Here is a 15,109-nt window from a genome sequence, read left to right as displayed (position 1 = left end):
GAGCGTTATAAGCATGATATGTTGGTCTTTGTGGAAAAATAGAAACAAGATCATATGGAAGCAGAAAGGAAAGGAGCCTAAAAGAGTAGTTGAATCGGTTATTCTCATCCTTAACCAATGGAAAGGTTGGTGCACACGACAGGTCATTCGATTTTATTTTTTTTGGGTTTATGACTCAATCAGACATCGATGAGTGATCTGACTCAATTTAAACTTTATTTTTTGTCGATTATAATAGAATAAGTAAAGGTATCGTTCAACGTAAAAAATCAAGAGCTCACTTCTTTTCTGTTTTTCTAAACAAATGAATAATTTGATTTTGTTTTTATAACTAATCTAAATATTAATCTAATAAAAATTATCTTATAAGCAATAAGCAATTAAATAAATATATTGAAAAGCATGAATATTCATCATTGAGCCAATGACACAACTCTGAATTCCTTTAGCAGTTATATTTTTAGCACAAATTCAAAATTCAAAAAAAATAATCAAAAATGATATAATTATGGTAAATAGTTATTGCAATATCTCTTGAATTAGGGAGATTCAATTTGAGAAATTATTGTTTAGATGACAATTGACCTAACTCCCTTGAGATTATTTAAATTTAAGGCTGATTTATTTGTATTAATTAAAATTGATATTTTTAGATAAATATGGGAAGATTCCTGACATGTCAATATATTAAATATGTGGAATTGATTTGAATTAGGTGAATTGATGAGTTAGCATTGTTCTGGATTTATAATATACCCAAATACATAGATAGATAAAACAATGTGTTCTAGCGATTTAAAAAATCTATTTTTAATGTTTAACTCCTATAACAATCCAATTTTTGTTCATTGTTATTATTTCAATAGAAGGGATGGGTGTAAAGAGAGGGACATCCGGAGGAAAAGATTAAAAAAGAAAAAATAAACAAAAAAGAAAATAGGAAAATAAATTTACCTTAATTAGGTAATGACAAAAAAATATGGAAATGTGCTACGGATTTAGATAATAACCGCGATATTGTTGGATTTGTTTCTTTTTATACAATACCTAACTCAGATAAATTGTTTCATCGCTGTCCCAGAGTCTCCTGGAGTAAGCTGAAACGTTTCTCGCCCATCGAATTTGGTAATTAATCTCTCTTCGTTTCCTTCTGAAATCCACTTTTTGCCTAATTCAATCGTGTCGTGTCATGGATTCAACTTCAAAAAAATTAGCGAATATTTGTAAGGCAGATAGAATCAGTGATTTACCTGACTCGCTACTCATCGCTATACTTGCACTGCTTCCAATTGAAACTGCTGTGCGCACTTGTATCTTGTCCAAAAGATGGAGGCCTCTCTGCGAGTCACTCCCGAATCTTGAATTTTCTGATTATAGGAATCCAGGCAGACATTTCACCGACTTTGTTGATAGATTTTTGATGCGTAGGCCGAATGATTTGAAAATTGCTAAATTCCGGTTAGATTGTTATCGTGGAGATTACTACCGGGACCGTGTTAATGAGTGGATTATGAATGCGCTTGGACGTGATTTGAAAGAGATAGACTTATTGTTTCGTTTCCAGACTTGTATAAATTGGTCCAAGAATTTTTTTAACATGTGTACTAGTGTTGAAGTTCTTCTACTCAGTGGGAAAATATCAGTTGAGATTCCGGAGAATGTTCCGCTTCCGAGGCTTCGGGTGCTAGGCTTCAACAATGTAACAATTTCGAGCTATGAGTCAGTTGGGAAGCTTTTGTTAAACTGTCCTGTGCTTGAAGATTTGAAAATTGTTGACTGTGAATGGCTTACGGGCAACTCTTTAAGTATTTGTGGACCTGTATTAAAGAGGTTGTCATGTTGTCTTATTTCATATGATGAAGTGCTTCGGACTTTGATTGATACACCGAGATTAGAGAATCTCAAAATTGGTTGTTACACAGGCGGTGATAATGATATTTTGTTCAAGTTGAACTTGCCATTCCTCAAGATAGCTGAAATCGACATATGTGCTCATGAGATGGGACAAGGAGTTGATTGGGTGTTTGGGCTGCTTAAACAGATTAATCATGTCAAAATTTTGACTTTGTCAGATAACACTGTGGAGGTTAGTCTCATGCCTAAATCTTAACTTACATGAACTAATTTTTATCTTTGCTGCAAATTTATGTGACTATCACGGTTTGCCTTCTTATTTTGAAGATCCTCAGCCTGGCAGATGATGATGATGATCGTTATGAGTTTCCCCCATTTCATAACTTGACTGAGTTGGTAATTAATGTTTTAGATTATTTTGATGAAACTTTACTGGATGACTTCCTTCAAAACTCACCGAACCTTGAAAGTCTTGTATTTCCGCAGGTGAGTTTAAAAACTGAGATTTAACGTATTTGTCAAGCAGGACACTGAACTTAGAATTTAACACTTTGCTCTCTCTTGTTGGCAGAGTCTTGTTTGCATTGATGAATCTTTTCGCTGCTCATGGGGCGGGTCACAATCACGTGTTCCAGAATGCTTATCCGCACATCTTAAAACAGTATATATTAAAAATTTCGCTGGATATGATGAGGAATTGGCATTTGTTAAATACCTGCTAGCTTATGGAAGTGCTTTGCGAAATGTTTCAATTGAAATTTCAAATTTGTCAAAAGATGACGAGGCCTGGCAAGAACTGTTAAACTTACAGAGCGAATCAACAACTTGCAAGCTTAGTCTTATAGATGAAAATGGAACGTGCTCCTTATAATCACAAAGTGTATGAGGTAAATTTTTCGTAATAAGCTCTGTTTTTCTTTTAGTTTTTTATTAGTTTTTGCTACAATGTTTTTTCTCCCAGCATTGTTATTTTAGCCTTTCACTGTGGCATGAAAATTAACAAGATGCATTGTTTAAGAATGATAGTTCATTGATGGTGTAATTCCTTTGCTTTCTTTTTAGATAAGGAATCTGTTTATAGTTTAAATTGTATGAATACACATGGATTCTAATATCTAGAAACTGGAAGATAGCTAAGATGCACAGCAATGTCACTCCTCGTCCTAGAGCCATAGAGGTGCTTCATAGAGCCACAGGTTAAGATCCAATCTTAGGTTACGGGTGAAAATGAGTGATAAGTAGATGTAGTTGTGTCTTGTGGACTGGTGGGGGCAATTATTTGCATAGTTATGCTTTTTGGGTTTCTTTCTCGTTAACTTTTGTAAGGTCGGGCTACTTATGCGTGATGCTACTGATAAGATCGAACTTTAATATTCTTATTTTACTTTCTATATTGCTTTAAGTAATTTTTAATTTTAATTTTGGGGTTAATTATCAACCGGATCATTTATTCCAGCCCAATGTATCATCCGCATCACTGCGAAATTTTCGGTCTCACTTAAATCACTCAACAAACAAACGGTTGCATTCCGTTAAATCAAATTAAAAAAACTAACGGGAGCTGAGGTGGAAAAGTAACGACTACTTCTGCTGACTGTATATTCCACTTAACTTAATTCCCCTGTAAACATAAGTGTGAGTAGTGTATTCGGGGTTTTAGACCTGTACATGAATTAAAAGCTTAATACTAATTTCTAGCTTTATTACAGTAAAATTTTTTGTCATATTTTTTTATATTTGATTTATTTATTTTGTAGTTTTATTGATATAAAATCTTTTGTGAAACGTTAACTTTAACGTATTTTTTAATTTGATTTAACGGCATGCTACCGTTAGTCTGTTGAGTGGTTTATGTGAGACCAAAGATTTCGCAGTGATGCGGATGATACATTATGCTGGAATAAGTGATCCATTTGATAATTAACCCTTTAATTTTGTGTTTATAACTTGAACTAAAATTAATGTATTTACCAAGAACGTTTAGTTTAATTTAAAAAGATGATTAAATGTTTTAAAAAATTGTAACTTCTAAGTTGAGTTTTACTAAATGGATCAAGATGTTAAATTCTGGAAGCATAGGGATTTGCCAGTAATTTTTTTGAAACTGCGAGGGACTAGTTTTCTGGAAGTACAGAGACTAGTTCGTAATTCTGGAAACCTCAGGGTTGGTTTATGATATCTGAAAGCTTAAGAGAATGGTTTAACATGCTGAGAAAGTTGAAGGTATCCAACTTTAATGTTTCCATCAACTGCAAAGAAAGATATTAGGGTTACCTTCTTCCATTAAGCATAAAACAAACTCTGCCCTCCCTCTTCACAGATGTGTAATTCTGGTTATAGTAGTATAGTTATGATTCTAATTGGTTATATTATACATTTACGTGAGCCAAAGCAAGTGGTCTGGTGCTACATGTCTTGCGTACTTCCTTTAGATCTCTGCCTTCACCACAAGTCCCTAAATCAGATTGTCAGTGTAGTGTGTAAATTTAAAACACTTGTGATGAACCCGAATTTGTCAGACACTCAGACTAGACTTTTCGCCAAGATAATACAGAATGGATTATTAGAAAATTTATAAATTTTTTGGCTGGTTTATGTGTAGCTGAATACAGCTGGTTCAATCAACTGTCTAATTTGCAAGTGGATATCATAGTTTTCAAGTTAAACATAGACATTACTATAGTTCATCCTGTATATTGGCTTTTGGCACGACCATGTAAGTGGGACAGTAATACCTATCCATACATACCTTGTAGAAACAAGTTTGATCAGTACATCAAAGCTTGGGTCCCCTACGGAGTTTAAGAGATCAAGCACTATTAGTTGGTGACTGCATTCATTCCATTGGAAAAGTTGGAATGGAACAAGCAAGAAATATTGGAGTATTAGTGTATTATTAAATGTAATTTAACATTAATTTGATCTTCGATGCATTATCTAATGCCTTTGAGAATGGTGTCCTAGTTTAGTTGAAGTAAAATGTAGCCTTTCAGAAACACTGTGAAGAGTGGCGATTTAATTTAATTACACTCTAAATCCGTGATTAGTGATTAAAAGAACTTGTATTTTTGGTCGGAACCTCCGGTTGTATAATGAAACAGAAACAGGAGAGGCTAACTGTTGAGTTATCTCTATAGTTAATTTTTACATATTTTAAAACAGAAATATTTACCTATTGATTTCAGCTTAGAAATATATCTATTTATCTCCATACTAAAATTTGAGGCCGAATCTTACTTGCGCAGGGTTCAGAACATTGGAGAGTTGAATGTAGCAGAGTTTGATTGAATGCAATATTTGGTGGCACTTCTCCTACTACACCCACCAGTAAGTGGCATTTTAATAAGTCTGCAAGCCCATTGCTATCGTTAGATAGGTTGGTGGTTGGCGGACTGCTTGGGGTTTTTATCCTTGGATAAGATGACTGTACTTTGTAGGATTGTTTGGTAAAAAATGCCGGTATGTACTTATTTTGAATTTTATGAGCAGAACTTGGATGCTGCTATATGTAACTTCTATCTCCAACAACTCTTCTTTTCACATACTTTGTCCAAACACTTCGATAACTTATAAGTTGAAGTCGTTTATAATCCACTTTTCCATTTTAAGCAAACACTTCGACAACTTATAAGTTCAAGTAATTTATAATCCACTTTTCCACTTTAAGCAATAAGGTATCTCTTTTAAGCTAAGGTAACAAACCCTAGATCTATTTATTGTTAAATATGAAATTAAAAAGTATAGTTTGTTATTATAGCAGATTTTATGCTTAGATTTAAAGTGGAATCAAATACGGGTAAATTCTATTTTGCACCTAACATCTTAGGATGCTTTTTTGATTTGATCTCACTATTCAAAACATTGAATGTTGCACTCCAAGTTTCCGGTCTCTCACGTTTTGCAACTGGTTGTCCCTTTTCTATTCAAAGCCATGTTAATTATAACAGAATATAGAGGTATAATTGAACATACATAATCATCCCTAAACTCCCGCTAATTTCATAGAGTACAACTTTAAAAAAAAAAACCAAATCGAGATCCTACTCAAAACCCCCAAATTAAGGGTATGTTTGGGAGTGCTGTTAAAAAATGCTGTGCTGTCAGAAAAAGTGCTGATAAAATAAGTGCTGTCGTAGAAATCAGATAACTGTTTGGTAATTTTTTGATATTTACTTATTTTGAGTTATAATATAAATAAAAATAATGTTTTTGGTAAGGTTTTATAATGAAATTTATAACAGCATTCTGTAAAAGCTGAAAAGCAGTTTTTTTCAAAAGCATGGGAGGACTTGCTTTTTCTAACAGCAGCTTTTCAGCTAAAAGCTGCTGTTCAGAAAAGCTGTTTTTGGATTTACCAAACAGTTTTTCACCTGCTTTTCAGCAAAAAACTGCTGTTGCTGTCAGTGTCTGCAACAGCAAGCCCAAACAGTACCTAAAAACATACTCGAATCAAAAACTAACATTTTATTGCAATGCAGGTTGTTTACATCTTATTAATTCCGATTTTATAACATGAGCTGCGATTCCACATTCTATATCATAGAGCCTCTCTCTTCCGCACCACACCTAAACAAACAAACATACTGAATTTGTATCATAATCAGTTGAAATGAAAGACAAATACGAGAAGCTTGAAAAGATCGGGAAGGGAACGTACAGAAAAGTGTACAAAGCAGAGCCAAGGTTTCTGGACAATTAGTTGCTTTGAAGAAGGCTAGACCGGAAATGCATGAAGAAGACTTGCCTTCCACTGCTCTTTGCGAGATATCGTTACTCCAAATGCTCTCTCAATCTCTTTTTTTTGCTCGACTTCTTTATGTGGAACATGTAGGCCATCTAATTATGTCCCTAATTGCAATGTCAAGGCTCAAAACAAAAGGATCTTTACTTTGTTTTTTAGTGTCTCGATAATGATTTGGAGAAGTATATTGTTCACTGTTTGCATGCATTTTGAAACTCTTATAAAATATAGTTTCATAATTTTTTTCTTAATTTTTTTTTTGAATAAAAATTTAAACATCAAATTTTTATCCAGATAATTTTTTTTTAAAAATATATTATGAAACTATACTTTAAATGAGTCGTAAAAAACGTGCCAAAAACTAACGTAAAGAAATGAGAAGAACTGAGGGAGTAACTACAAAAATCAAAATTAGATTTATTTCATATTCATTTTTTATAGATACCTCGAATTATGTTCCAATTTTTTTAATTTTAATTGAGTAATTTACGATGAACCAATCATATCTTCCCAAACTATATTTGGGGATAAATGTATCAATTCCGATTTCGTTAACAAAATTCTCTCTGTATCGGCCAATTAAAAAGTTCTTTGGGCTAAACGTGGTCTGAACTTATGTCTTTCCGGGTAATTTTGATCCGGGTCAAACATGCTCAAAATCTGTTGCAAACCTAGAAAGACTGTTGATTGTTTTAGGTCAGTCCCAGTCTAGTGAAGTAAGCTGAAACGCTTCTCGCGCATCGAATTTGGTAATTAATCTCTCTTCCTTCCAGTACTCATCCAGCTTTTGATCTCTAATATCTACTTTTTATGCAATTCATTGTTATCATATTATGGATTCGACTTCAAAACAATTAGCGAATATCTGTAAAGTAGATAGAATCAGTGATTTACCTGACTCACTACTCATCGCTATACTTGCATTGCTTCCAATTGAAACTGCTGTGCGCACTTGTATCTTGTCCAAAAGATGGAGGCCTCTCTGCGAGTCGCTCCCGAATCTTGATTTTGTTGATGTTAGGAATTATAGGAAGTCACGCACACATTTCACCGACTTTGTTGATAAATTTTTGATGCGTAGGCCGATTGATTTGAAAATCGCTAAATTCCAGTTATACTTTTATGGTGGAGATTACTACCGGGACCGTGTTAACGAGTGGATTATGAATGCGCTTGGACGTGATTTGAAAGAGATACAACTTTGTTTTGGGTATCCAGACTCGTATGAATTGGTCCAAGATTTTTTCTACATGTGCACTGGTGTTGAAGTTATTTGGCTCCGTTGGAGAATGTCAGTTGAGATTCCGGAGAATGTTAAGCTTTTGAGGCTTCGGGTACTTAGATTACTCGGTGTTACGTTTTCGAGCTATGAGTCACTTGGGAAGCTTTTGTTAAACTGTCCTGTGCTTGAAGATTTGGCTATTGAAGAATGTAAAGGGCTTACGGGCAATTCTTTAAGTATTTGTGGGTCTGTATTGAAGAGGTTGACATATTTTGGTTCATGTGTTGAAGAATTCGTGCTTCGAATTTTGATTGATACACCGAGGTTAGAGAAGTTCGAAATTCTTTCTTTTACAGACGGTGATAATGATATTTTGTTCAAGGAGAACTTGCCATTCCTCAAAATAGCTGAAATCGACATCTATAATTATGGGATACCACGGGGAGTTGATTGCATGTTTGGGCTGCTTAAAAAGATTAATAATGTCAAATTTCTGACTTTGTCAGATCGCACCATGGGGGTTAGTGTCATGCCTAAAACTTAACTTACATGAACTAAATTTATCTTTGCACAGAATTTATGTGATTATCATGTTTCGCCTTCTTATTTTTAGGTCCTCAGGCCTGATCCGCCTGGATATGTAAATGAGTTTATAATAGGTCATTATGAGTTCCCTGCATTCCATAACTTAACTGAGCTGGTGCTTAACATTGATGATTACTGTCATGAAACTTTACTGGACAACTTCCTTCAAAACTCACCGAACCTTGAAAGTCTTAAATTTCCGCAGGTGAGTTTAAAAATTGAGATTTGACGTATTTGTCAAGGACACTGAACTTAAAATTTAACACATTGCTCTCTCTTGTTGGCAGGGTCTTGTTTCTCGTTTATTTGCTGATTATTCTCACCGCTCGTGGGGCTGGTCACAAATACGTGTTCCAGAATGCTTATCCGCACATCTTAAAACAGTACATATTAAAAAATTCAATGGAATAAATGAGGAGTTGGCATTTGTTAAATTCCTACTAGGTTATGGGAGTTCTTTGCGAAATGTATCAATTGAAATTTCAAATTTGCCAAAAGATGCAGAGGCCCGACAAGAACTGCTAAACTTGCAGAGCGAATCAACAACTTGCAAGCTTAATCTTATAGATGAAAAAGGGACATGCTCACAAAGTATATGAGGTAAATTTTGTGTAATAAGCTTTGTTTTCTTTTAGATTTGTATTAGTTTTTGCTACAATGTTTTTTTCCTAGCGTTCTTATTTTAGCCTTTCACTCTGGCATGATACTTACGAGATGCATTGTTTAAGAATGATAGTTCATTGATTGTGTAATTCTTTTGATTTCTTTTAAGATAAGAAATCTGTTTATAGTTTAAGTTGTATGAATACACACGGATTGTAATATCTAGAAACTGGAAGATAGCTAAGATGCACAGCAATGTCACTCCTCGTCCTAGCGCCATAGAGGTGCTTCATAGAGCCACAGGTTATGATCCAATCTTTTCTAGGTAACTGGTGAAAATAAATGATAAGTAGATGAAGTTGTGTCTTGTGGACTGTTGAAAATAAATAATAAATGATAAATGTTAACCGTTGGGGCAATTATTTGCATAGTCATGCTTTTTTGGGTTTCTTTCTGGTTGACCTTTGTAAGGTGGATTACTCTGCATGATGCTACTGATAAGATCAAACTTAATTATTATATTTTTACTTTTCATATTTGCCTTGAGTAATTTTAAATTTTAATTTTTTGTTTATAACTTGGATTAAAATTTATGTATTTACCAAGAATTTTTAATTTAAATTAAAAGAAAGAATTTAATTATTTTAAAAACATTGTAACTTCGAAGTTATATTTTACTAAAAGGATCAAAATGTCAAATTCTGGAAGCATAGGGCACAGTAATTTTCTGAAACTGTGAGGGACTAGTTTTCTGCAAGTACACAGACTAGTTTGTGATTTCTGGAAACCTCAGGGGTGGTTTATGATTTCTGAAAGTTTAAGAGACTGGTTTAACATGCTGAGAAAGTTGAAGGTACCCAACTTTAAGTTTCCATCAAATGTAAAGAAAGATATTAGGGTTACCTTCTTCCATTAAGCATAATACAAAATCTGCCTTCCCTCTTCACAGATGTATATTTCTGGTTATAGTAGTGTAGTTATGATTCTAATTGGTTATATTATACATCTACGTGAGTCAAAGCATGTGGTCTGGTGCTACATGTCATGCCTACTTCCTTTAAATCTCTCCTTTCACTACAAGTCCCTAAATTAGATTGTCAGTTTAGTGTGTAAATTTAAACACTTGTGATGAACCCGAATTTGTCAGACACTCAGACCAGACTTTTCGCGAAGGTGATACATAATGGATGATTAGAAAATTTATTAATTTTGTGCCTGGTTTATTTGTAGTTGAATATAGCTGGTTCGATCAACTGTCTAATTCGCAAGTGGATATCATAGTTTTCAAGGTAAACAGAGACCTTACTATAGTTCATCCTGCATATTGGCTTTAGGCACGACCATGTAAGAGGGACCATAACACCTTTCCATACATACCTTGTATAAACAAGTTTGATCTGCACATCAAAGCTTGGGTCCCCTATGGAGTTTAAGAGATCAAGCACTATTTGTTGGCGACGGCATTCATCTCATTGGAGAAGTTGGGATGGGACAAGGAAGAAATATTGGAGTATTAATGTATTATCAAATGTAATTTATTTTTAATTTTGGATGCATTATACTTTGAAAATGATGTCCTAGTACAATTGAAGTAAAATGTAGCTTCCAGAAACCCTGTGGCGATATATTTCAATTACACTATAATTCTGTGATTAGTGATAAAAAAAATTGTATATTTGGTCGGAACCTCCTGTTGTATATTGTATGATAAAACAGAAACTACTAATGCTGAGCCATCTATTTGGTTTTTGGTACATATTTTCATCTATTTTAAAATAGGTATATTTATTAATTGATTTCAGAATACAAGTATAACTATTTTGTGCCATATATTCAAGTGCCAAAGCGATAAAGAATGGGCGGCCAGAAAATTTGAAAATTCTGTGTGGGGGTTATGTAGAACTAATTACATAAATGGGACTTTTGTTTTTGTTTGTCCTGTCGGAGAACTGCCTTCATATGACATTATGGATGGAAAACTCAAAAACGAGAGTTTTAATAGGGACGATGATTTTAATCAAATGTTCAATTCAGACACTTATGGAAACATGAGAAGTTTATGAATCAGGTAAGGAATGACTTCATTTACTAGGTCAATCCAATTTTGCTGACCACCGAGCTTGAAGAGCAAGTAAATTTTATTAGCCTTCGAAATTGAGAAAACTATAAGCAACTCCAGCTGTTACCATAGGTATTACATATAGCATACAAAACCATACAAAGATTCAATACAGTCTGAGGCCTGAATATGACCACAACTAAGACATACAAACAAAAAAAAATTGCAAAAGGAGCATCATTGCATCAATACCCGAGTAGTAGCTTCTAGAATCCAGTAAAACAAGGTTTAAAGACATGTTCCTTGGTACAATACTTGAACCAGGATGAAAGCTATGTTTATTTATCCATAAGCAAATAGCCAAAGCTGCTCACAAGCATGTGTACAGACTACAAAGTCTCACTTGGTCCACCATGTGAGGAAGTCCTTGCGCCTGTTGATCTTCTTCTGCAACTGGAGTAGTCCATACAGTAGAGCTTCAGCCGTTGGGGGACAACCAGGAACATAGATGTCGACCGGGACAATTCTATCACAGCCTCGCACAACAGAATATGAGTAATGGTAGTATCCACCACCGTTTGCACAACTACCCATAGAAATGACCCACCTCGGCTCTGGCATTTGATCATAAACCCTGTAATAGAAATCAACATGCTGCCTTCTTAAACACTAGTTTCCACTTCTCAGTAACATAATTACCAGTTCTTATTTCCACGTAAAGCATTACACATCTTATAAAATTGAATAGAACATCTTGGAGGTAAACAAGAATCTTTGTGAGAAAACCATAACTGAAATCATAATCAATGCAAGACACATATCACTTAATTTAGGCTTTGGTTTTCTTTATAAAGACCAACCAATTCACACGACATTAATAAACTATTAGCTTATCTTTACCAGGATTTACCAAGTCACATCCCCTCTATGGGAGTACATACTTGGCTTTCCTAACAGTTCTTACTAATCACCATCATGCTCCGTTACCAAACCACCGAATGACATCAGTGGTGTTCCCAATGGCATTAACCAGATAAAGTACCTCACGGCTCACGCACCGGCAAGAAATATTAAATCCCTTATGTTTGAAATATAATAAAAGACTGCCTCGCGCACACATAGAAACTGCCTCAAACCTTTCAAAAATCCTAACGATATTCCAAAAATTGTTACCTAGTATTAGTATTACCTGTTAAAATCTTCATAAAATAAGATGTCACTAGTTTATATTAATTTGCAAAAGCTCTATTTATTTATAGAAGTACAATAATTGTTGCTAAGAATCCTGTAAACCCCCCCCCCCCCCCCCCCCCTCCAAAGATCCGTTGGTATATCTTGCACTCAGAAACCACAATTTATGTAGGTACCCCCAGATACAAACAAGAACTTGCAAGCAATCCCAGTAAACATCAAATAAAGAGATGCAAACAGTTATACCAACATTGTGTTATACCCAAAATCAATTAAAAGCACAAAGAGAAACATTTATCTTATGCAGATTATATATATACCATCATTGTGTTCTACCAAGATAACTACACATATATAACAGTAATCGAAGATATGAAACATATATGGCGACGATTTTTTATAATAGATAATATTATATGCCTACATATCCCTCGTAGATTAAAAGGAAAACATTGCAGCGACTATTAAGACCAATAAAACAGCTTCCACACCAATCCATTGTTTCCGCCACTGGAAAATGACATTTTTCATTTTCATGAGAAATATATAGATAATCATAGTAGTGAAAACTAGGTAGCATAGACACAAACACCGTAACACGTTAAAATGAATTGTCCATTATTTTCTCATAATAATTCATTTGCTAGCAAGAGCAAGACTGTGCTAGTGTTTTGATCATCTGAAAAAACAAAGCTAAACCATTATTACACTTGTAGCCCAATTGAAAAGGAGGGAGAAATAATTTTAATATCCAAACCTTTGCACGCTAGCAATTTGTGACACACATATTTAAGTGTAATACCAACACAATTCATTCAGTGAATTTGTTTTATAAATAAAAACATAACCAACCCAACTGTCTTAACTTATCTAATTATCTAATAATATTTTAACACTAAAAATGTCAAGTCTCAGTTTTGAGACGCAACAAAATTAGTGTAAACAAACAGTGACACATACCTTTTATCGCAAAAGAATTGAATTACACTTGTGAATAAAAGGAGATGGGGCTTTGATTGTTGTCCTCCGGCAACTAAATGCAGTGGCCATCACATTTTGCAGTTGGTTTATAAGGACCTAATTTCCATTATTTATAACTGTAAGAAAACAACTACTGTGTGGCGTACATTCAAGGTTTCAAACTCACTTCTTCTCTGTTTTCCTAATTCAGCTGATCTGCAACTAGTATTAGTACTGGCCCTACTGCAGTTCACATCCCAAACCTTGTTGTGTGTAGTATAAATTGGTCGAACATGATCTTAGAAGCTAAAATCTCTAGTATTCTATTATAACAGGTATTAAAAATCTACAGAAATATGTACCTCAAACATATTCTTTTTAATTTATAGTAATCCTCAATCCAGATAGACACCAAAGTTTCTAGCATATTTGACCAACGTCAGACACCTGAATTTTGGGCATTCCAACTATCCCAAAGTATAATCCGAATGTATTTAAAACAAATACATAATAGCAACATTATTACTTAATTTATCCAATCTGCACACAAACACAATATCATACAATCTTCATTCCTCAATCCACAACAACAATACAAAACAATACAGTCACAACAGTAAAAGCCACGTAAAAATTCAAACATTACCATCTCCGTTCCCATTTAAATGTCCACTTATCTACGTTTCTAATTACCTATACATACGATCAATTTAATGTCCAATTAACTCTTTACGTCTATCCACGTCTCTGATTACCTACAAACGCGTGCAAAAGCTCCAACAAACATACAATAATGAACAAAATTACGAGGAAATAAGTCAAATCAACAAAAAGTAACGAAGAAAAAACACGAAAAGGCGAAAGACATACTTGCGAAGAGCCGGAGCCATCTTATTGGTAAGAGTTCCGGCAACGATCATACAATCAGACTGCCTAGGGCTAGGCCTGAAAATAATCCCAAACCTATCCAAATCATACCGGGCCGCACCGGTATGCATCATTTCCACAGCGCAGCACGCGAGGCCAAAGGTCATGGGCCAAATCGAGCCGCGGCGGGCCCAATTCATCAGATCATCGACTTTGGAGATGACGAACTCGGCCGCTTTGGAGAGCTGAGGGGGAGATGTGGTGGAGGGTGGGCCCGCGCGGCCGTATGGGGCGGGTGTTGTTAGGGTTTGCTCGGCGAGAGAGGGGAGCGTGGAGTGGATTGAGGCGGCGCGGAGGGAGGCGGAGAGGGGGGTGAGGCGGTGGGTGTTTCGGAGGAGGAGAGCCATGGAGAGATTTTTGGGGAGAGAGATTTAGAGCGAGAGAGAGAGAGAGAGAGGATGTGGATCTTTTTGGCTCATTCGGTTTCCTAAAATTCTAGAGTCTTTTATACAGGATTTTTAAAAAAGAAATCGGCGTGCACAAATTTATTTTATTTTGTTTTTTTTTTTTTGAAATAAACGCACTTGCATTAAAACTTATCAGAATCAAGGTTACAGATGATAAAATCCGGAGCATTACAAAGCCACTCCGTCGGGCCTGACATAGAATATGCAGCTTTTGCTAACTCGTGAGCTACCCTATTCGCAGACCTAAACACAAACAAAACTAACACTTCATCAAAGTGTTTTAGGATGTCAATGCAATCCTCAACCATTGCATGAAAATAAGTGTTACCCCGAGCACCATTAACTGCGTCGACAAGAAGCTTAGCATCACACTCAAAGATGCACTTCCTGGTCCTCCAATTCTTCATCCAGATTAGAGCTTCCTTAAGTCCAATAGCCTCAGCTTCTCGTGGCTGGAAACGGCCCTGCACTACGGAGTTTCTGGCACGCAGAAAGTTTCCCTCCTCATCTCGAACAACACAGCCTACCCCCACCTGGCCTGCGTTCTGTATACAAGCCGC

General features: G+C 35.2%; 3 protein-coding genes across 8 annotated transcripts; 2 read left to right on the top strand and 1 right to left on the bottom strand.

The window, feature by feature from the left end:
• The first annotated feature begins 1,035 nt into the window (after nucleotides 1–1,035).
• Nucleotides 1,036–5,446, top strand: LOC108209048 (F-box/LRR-repeat protein At4g14103). The gene is made up of 4 exons (XM_017379757.2): nucleotides 1,036–2,086; nucleotides 2,182–2,340; nucleotides 2,426–2,741; nucleotides 5,100–5,446. Exons 1-3 carry the CDS (start codon nucleotides 1,190–1,192, stop codon nucleotides 2,723–2,725), a joined length of 1,356 nt encoding a protein of 451 aa, XP_017235246.1. The 5' UTR covers nucleotides 1,036–1,189; the 3' UTR covers nucleotides 2,726–2,741; nucleotides 5,100–5,446.
• A 1,690-nt stretch (nucleotides 5,447–7,136) lies between these two features.
• Nucleotides 7,137–10,761, top strand: LOC108209350 (FBD-associated F-box protein At4g10400). 6 transcript variants are annotated; one of them, XR_010288196.1, is made up of 5 exons: nucleotides 7,137–8,337; nucleotides 8,431–8,607; nucleotides 8,690–9,002; nucleotides 10,236–10,294; nucleotides 10,397–10,761. XR_010288196.1 is itself a non-coding variant. In XM_064086064.1 (5 exons), the coding sequence occupies exons 2-4, from the start codon at nucleotides 7,669–7,671 to the stop codon at nucleotides 8,999–9,001; spliced, it is 1,158 nt and encodes a 385-aa protein (XP_063942134.1). In that variant the 5' UTR covers nucleotides 7,138–7,344; nucleotides 7,566–7,668; the 3' UTR covers nucleotide 9,002; nucleotides 10,236–10,761. The 6 variants fall into 6 exon arrangements, 5 of the variants coding, with proteins under 5 accessions (XP_017235804.1, XP_017235726.1, XP_063942134.1 ...); XM_064086064.1 differs by having other exon boundaries at nucleotides 7,138–7,344; nucleotides 7,566–8,337; nucleotides 10,236–10,761; XM_017380463.2 differs by having other exon boundaries at nucleotides 7,139–7,344; nucleotides 7,708–8,337; nucleotides 10,236–10,761.
• A 398-nt stretch (nucleotides 10,762–11,159) lies between these two features.
• LOC108196316 (NADH dehydrogenase [ubiquinone] iron-sulfur protein 7, mitochondrial) lies at nucleotides 11,160–14,571 on the bottom strand. The gene is made up of 2 exons (XM_017363585.2): nucleotides 14,086–14,571; nucleotides 11,160–11,698 (listed from the first exon to the last, which is right to left on the bottom strand). The coding sequence occupies exons 1-2, from the start codon at nucleotides 14,487–14,489 to the stop codon at nucleotides 11,464–11,466; spliced, it is 639 nt and encodes a 212-aa protein (XP_017219074.1). The 5' UTR covers nucleotides 14,490–14,571; the 3' UTR covers nucleotides 11,160–11,463.
• Nucleotides 14,572–15,109: the final 538 nt, after the last annotated feature.

This window comes from Daucus carota, chromosome 1 (genome assembly GCF_001625215.2).
Source record: "Daucus carota subsp. sativus chromosome 1, DH1 v3.0, whole genome shotgun sequence".
Classification (NCBI taxonomy): Eukaryota; Viridiplantae; Streptophyta; class Magnoliopsida; order Apiales; family Apiaceae; genus Daucus; species Daucus carota.
This window is presented reverse-complemented; position numbering and strand designations above follow the sequence as displayed.